Source organism: Lampetra fluviatilis, chromosome 27 (genome assembly GCF_964198595.1).
Source record: "Lampetra fluviatilis chromosome 27, kcLamFluv1.1, whole genome shotgun sequence".
NCBI classification, from domain to species: domain Eukaryota; kingdom Metazoa; phylum Chordata; class Hyperoartia; order Petromyzontiformes; family Petromyzontidae; genus Lampetra; species Lampetra fluviatilis.
The window spans coordinates 6,711,056-6,717,609 of record NC_136301.1 but is presented as its reverse complement, the minus strand read 5'-3'; the positions used below and the strand labels follow the sequence as shown (position 1 = coordinate 6,717,609).

At 51.9% G+C, this 6,554-nt stretch overlaps 1 protein-coding gene across 2 annotated transcripts in view; it reads left to right on the top strand.

The window, feature by feature from the left end:
• Positions 1 to 4,290: 4,290 nt before the first annotated feature.
• RIC8A (RIC8 guanine nucleotide exchange factor A) overlaps positions 4,291 to 6,554 on the top strand; it is a 38,425-nt gene continuing 36,161 nt past the window's right edge. The window contains exon 1 of one of the 2 annotated variants that reach the window (XM_078869152.1): positions 4,291 to 4,543. In XM_078869152.1, coding sequence (XP_078725278.1) covers positions 4,451 to 4,543 — 93 coding nt within the window. In that variant the 5' untranslated portion in view covers positions 4,291 to 4,450. The remainder of the gene's footprint in view (positions 4,544 to 6,554) is intronic. The other variant, XM_078869151.1, reaches the window with a different exon arrangement.

Sequence of the window (6,554 nt, the reverse complement as noted above, 5' to 3'; positions counted from 1 at the left end):
CATTTTCAAATTGTGAATGATCATTATAAAATAAATAAAGATCAGATTGGATGATCGGACCGACTGAGTGAATGTGCCCGGCGACGACGATTCGATCAGGGGATTGGACAACGCACATGCGTTTATCCAGTCGCTAGGAGCCCAATTGGCTTCATGTTAACAGGAAGGAGTAAGCAGTAATACATATACAGGACTATTCGTCAACGTGTAATGTGCTGCATAATGTGCACGTGTGTTCGGAAACAATATTTCGTAACTAAACTCAACTCAACTTAAATTTAATTTTTGCCAGGTAAGGCCCACCGAACTATTAGCTATTTTCAGAAGTGACCTGGCCACAATTGATAGCTCAACGAAGTGGCTTATCATCGCGTGGAAATTTAGAGCAGCCAAATAACTCTGAACGCACGTTTCTAGATCCAACCATTACACCACAAGAGTAACCTGGGGCATTCATCTACGAACACGGTGGGGGGGGGGCACGATTGACGTCAGGGGATCTTTAACGTCCACCGTGCGTGAAACAAGACGGCACGTAGTATTATACTGGTAGGAACCTCCTGGTTACACCAGCCCACAGGGCATTCTTGTGTCTGTCCGTCCGTCGTGCAGGGAGGGGCTGGGTGGGGAGGGGCTGGGGAGGGTGGGGCTGGGTGGGGAGGGTAGGGCTGGGTGGGGCTGGGTGGGGAGGGGCTGGTCACCCCGTGGTGCCCTTATAAAACTCAACGTTTAACCTTCTCACGCCGGCTTGTGCCCGCCCTCACAGTCGGCCATATTTGTGGAATACGCCACGCTGCCGTTAACCTTGGCCATTGACCGAGCTACCCAACGTTCCTACCAGCTCCCTCCGCAGGAGGAATGTGTTTACGGTTGTAACACACCGCAGTAATTCATCAGGGGCGGCCGCTCGATTGGAACCGTTCACATCCGCGACAGAATGGCAATCACGTGGCTGCCAGGCCATGGCCGCCGCGATAGCTAAACGTAGCTTCTCGGTTAAAATCAATGTTTACTGCTCGAATGGGTCATCGGTTTCAGCAGTCTTCATGCGGTTACCGGTAATGAAAGGAAAAACACCGATTTTAAAAAACGTCGAGTTGTAACAATGGTCCTCCAAGGGGGGCACCTTGGTGATATTTGTAAATCTCGTTTGAGAATTTTCGGTCACAATATGCAAAATTACGTAAATTGCTGAATACAAATTCGAACGACGGTGTTCACATGTGGAGTTGTAATTAAGGAACTGACTTAATTGTGCACGTGTACACGAGAGAAGTGTAAATTTAAAACACTTTCATTTCAGCATGGTGAAATGTACTTGCTGCTAACATCAGCCATGGCATACTAGCGCCACCCAGTGGAACAAACTGCCCCACTTGTGTGTACGTGCGTGTGTACAGACACTCCTCTACTTACGAACGAGTTAGGTTCATAGAGGTTTGTTCGTAAGTCGATTTGTTCGTAAGTCCAACTTTACTCCTGTCGATTCCAAACATGTTGTACGGCATGTGCACTAAACACGGTGAATGGCTTTAAAAGTTGTTTAATCTCCTGCAGATGTAGATGCCACTGGTTCTTCATGTTTTGCAGATGTAGATCCCAATGGTTCTTCACGTTCTGCAGATGTAGATGCCACTGGTTCTTCACGTTCTGCAGATGTAGATGCCACTGGTTCTTCACGTTCTGCAGATGTTGATGCCACTGGTTCTTCACGTTCTGCAGATGTTGATGCCACTGGTTCTTCACGTTCTGCAGATGTAGATGCCACCGGCTCTTCACGTTCTGCAGATGTAGATGGCACTGGTTCTGCACGTTCTGTAGATGTAGATGCCACTGGTCCTTCACGTTCTGTAGATGTAGATATCACTGGTTCTTCACGTTCTGTAGATGTAGATGCCACTGGTCCTTCACGTTCTGTAAATGTAGATATCACTGGTTCTTCACGTTCTGTAGAAGTATTGTATTGTGCGGCGGTTGGACTTACGACTCTCTGTCCGAACAGACAACTGGACATACGGACACGTTTGTTCGTATCTCTGAAAGTTTGTAAGTTGAATGTTTCGTTTCTCTTTAATCATTTTTCGGACGAAACAATGTGGACTTATCCGGAACAAGAATCACAGCATCGCCCAATACCCCTCCCCTCGATCCCCCATCACCCCTCCCCTCTATCCCCCATCACCCCTCCCCTCTCTCCCCCAACACCCCTCCCCTCTATCCCCCAATACCCCTCCCCTCTATCCCCCAATACCCCTCCCCTCTATCCCCCAATACCCCTCCCCTCTCTCCCCCAACACCCCTCCCCTCTATCCCCCAACACCCCTCCCCTCTCTCCCCCAACACCCCTCCCCTCTATCCCCCAATACCCCTCCCCTCTATCCCCCAATACCCCTCCCCTCTATCCCCCAATACCCCTCCCCTCTCTCCCCCAACACCCCTCCCCTCTATCCCCCAACACCCCTCCCCTCTCTCCCCCAACACCCCTCCCCTCTATCCCCCAACACCCCTCCCCTCTCTCCCCCAACACCCCTCCCCTCTCTCCCCCAACACCCCTCCCCTCTATCCCCCAACACCCCTCCCCTCTCTCCCCCAACACCCCTCCCCTCTATCCCCCAATACCCCTCCCCTCTATCCCCCAATACCCCTCCCCTCTATCCCCCATCACCCCTCCCCTCTCTCCCCCAATACCCCTCCCCTCTATCCCCCAACACCCCTCCCCTCTCTCCCCCAACACCCCTCCCCTCTATCCCCCAATACCCCTCCCCTCTATCCCCCAACACCCCTCCCCTCTATCCCCCAATACCCCTCCCCTCTATCCCCCAATACCCCTCTCTATCCCCCAACACCCCTTCCCTCTCCCCCCCATCACCCCTCCCCTCTCTCCCCCAACACCCCTCCCCTCTATCCCCCAATACCCCTCCCCTCTATCCCCCAACACCCCTCCCCTCTATCCCCCATCACCCCTCCCCTCTATCCCCCAACACCCCTCCCCTCTCTCCCCCAACACCCCTCCCCTCTCTCCCCCAACACCCCTTCCCTCTCCCCCCCATCACCCCTCCCCTCTCTCCCCCAACACCCCTTCCCTCTCCCCCCCATCACCCCTCCCCTCTCTCCCCCAACACCCCTCCCCTCTATCCCCCAACACCCCTCCCCTCTATCCCCCAACACCCCTCCCCTCTCTCCCCCAACACCCCTCCCCTCTCTCCCCCAACACCCCTCCCCTCTATCCCCCAACACCCCTCCCCTCTATCCCCCAACACCCCTCCCCTCTCTCCCCCAACACCCCTCCCCTCTCTCCCCCAACACCCCTCCCCTCTATCCCCCAACACCCCTCCCCTCTCTCCCCCAACACCCCTCCCCTCTCTCCCCCAACACCCCTCCCCTCTATCCCCCATCACCCCTCCCCTCTATCCCCCAACACCCCTCCCCTCTCTCCCCCAACACCCCTCCCCTCTCTCCCCCAACACCCCTCCCCTCTATCCCCCAACACCCCTCCCCTCTATCCCCCAACACCCCTCCCCTCTATCCCCATCACCCCTCCCCTCTATCCCCAACACCCCTCCCCTCTCCCCACAACACCCCTCCGCTCTATCCCCCAATACCCCTCCCCTCTATCCCCCAATACCCCTCCCCTCTATCCCCCAATACCCCTCCCCTCTCCCCCCCAACACCCCTCCCCTCTCCCCACAACACCCCGCCCCTATATCCCCCAACACCCCTCCCGTCTCTCCCCCAACACCCCTCCCCTCTCCCCCCCAACACTCCTCCCCTCTCCCCCAACACCCCTCCCCTCTATCCCCCATCACCCCTCCCCTCTCTCCCCCAACACCCCTCCCCTCTCTCCCCCAACACCCCTCCCCTCTATCCCCCATCACCCCTCCCCTCTCTCCCCCAACACCCCTCCCCTCTCTCCCCCAACACCCCTCCCCTCTCTCCCCCAACACCCCTCCCCTCTCTCCCCCATCACCCCTCCCCTCTCTCCCCCAACACCCCTCCCCTCTCTCCCCCAACACCCCTCCCCTCTCTCCCCCAACACCCCTCCCCCCTCTCCCCCAACACCCCTCCCCTCTATCCCCCAACACCCCTCCCCTCTATCCCCCATCACCCCTCCCCCCTCTCCCCCAACACCCCTCCCCTCTATCCCCCAACACCCCTCCCCTCTATCCCCCATCACCCCCACCCCCCTTCAACCCAGACTCATTTGAATAAATTCTGGAACTATTTCCGGGTTATCGCAGCGTTCGGGGGAAGCGGCGGCGATCGTGGGAGGAGTCAGCTCGGAACCGGAAGTGGGTGCTGGGTTCACTTCCGGTGTAAATAGACTGCAAGAGAAGGCGGCGCCGCGCTGATTTCGCGCCCGCTTCGCGCGCCTCAGTTAACAACAACAACACGCACTTAATAACAACAACAACATCGTTATAGATTAGCAGCAGCAGCAGCGAAGACAACAATGCAAGCTTCGGAGCTTGATGCGGTGGTGGAGGTGGTGAAAGGCGGCGATCAGAACGCGGTGCTCAAGGCGCTGCAGGGATTCAATTGCGTGGTGAGGCAGCAGCAGCAGCGACTTTCCCACTCCACTCCCATTCATCCCTCCCTCACTGAGCGTCCACCGTTGTCTCTATCCCAGTGGTTTTTCTCATCCTGGGGGGGGTGCACGCTTACTCCCTGGGGGTGCGAGACGTGGCCGGGTTTTTGTTGTTGCTGCTAGAAGGTAAATCGTCGAAACGCACAAATTTAGCAAGGGCGAGGTAAGTTACAACTTCGTTTCATCAAACCCCCTATGTGTTTCATTGGAACCTCATTTGCCAGTAAAAAAATATAATTGTTTTTTTACCCTTCTATCTGGCAACAAAACTGACACCTTTTTTATGTTTACATAGACCACAGTCATAATGCATTATGACTGCAGGTATTGTGGTCTATGTAAACATGACACCGTGTAAAAAAAGGTGTCAGTTTTGTTGCCAGATAGAAGGGTAAAAAACCAATTATCCCCTATGTGTTTGTTAACATACGAGGCTGCAGTAAAGGTTAATGAGCTGGATTGAAGGCTACCCACGCCCTCTGCGCCCACCCCCGACGTTCGCCGTTGCGTGGTGTGTGGCGATTGTGCCCGGTCGGGTGGCGGAGGGTCTTACGACACACGCGACTCAGTGCTCTGTCCTGTGAACCACCGGCAACATACACAAATATAACTTGTAAATGTACATTATAAATAACAGCACGCTATATACAAATGCATAAACATGCTAAATGCAAAATACAATACCCACCTATATCATTGTGCAGCAATACGAATACTATGCAAGTAAGATGCATACAAAAGTTATAAAAATATATAAGAACTATGTTACGTAACCGGGTTATACTAGCATACTTTGATTAAACCCTTCCTATGAATTCAGATACAATGATTGGAAAATTAATCTTAAAATAACTGGTTTTGCCACGTGGGAGATAGTAACCTGAGCACCAGAGAACCCCCACGGAGGACCATTTGGGTCCATGAGCACTTTGTATACTGCCACTACTGGCCACTAAGTGACCCAGCCTGTGTGTAGGCGTTTTGCATATTATGTCCTTAGTGATTAATCAACCGATTGCCTCCTAAGAGCTGTGTTACAGGTGTGTGCCTCGGCAAACAAAATAGTTGCAATTTTATTTGAAACGTGGTCTTGATAACATTATTCACTACTTATTGCTTTAATGGCGCAATTATGGCGATGCAGTAATGATTGGGGCAGTTAAACTATGTACAATGCAAATGCAGATTGTGATAGTTTGAGATTAATTCTGTTGAATGTCTAGTGTCTAGCATGCCTCAATAGTAAGATGTTAAAATGAATGTATTGTGCATTGTTATAATATTGCAATACATTTAGATTTAAAGCTTTCGTGACTGCAGGGATTCATATGGTTTTCACACCTGATGATGATTGCTTGTGTTGCAATCGAAACGTCGTGAGAATTTCATTGTTTTATTTTTATTATTGTATTATTTCCCTTCTACGTGTCTTTACCGAAAGAACCAAGAATATTGCAATACATGTTCAGGATGAATTTCTGTGTTGGATAGCCAAATATAATACCTCGGCAATAAAAAATGCCACAAACATGATTAATAAAAAATGGTATGAAATAAACTGAAAAGTGCACAATTAACTACATTGAGAGACCAAAAAGAGGAGGACTTGGTTTTGAGATCATTGGGCAGTAAGGGTGTTAGAAGGAATGATGATTGAAGGCAGGAGTATAGGGGGGAGAGGACTATCACCCAAGAGGAGATGGAACGATGAAATCTCCTGTGCAGGTATGAGGTTGATTCGGGTTTTATTGTGAGAGGAATTGGTGACGACTTGGGGAGGCCTTCATCCAGCGGTGGAGTGATTGTCTTATGATGATGAATGAATAACTAGCTGTAACTATTGTATAATGGTTAACATATTCTGCATGCATTGTTCCAGGCTGTGCTGTGGGCATAATATTCAGGGATTTATTTAGATGGCCACACTGCAAGCCGCATGGGGCGGCTTATTAATGCTTGTGTTTAACTG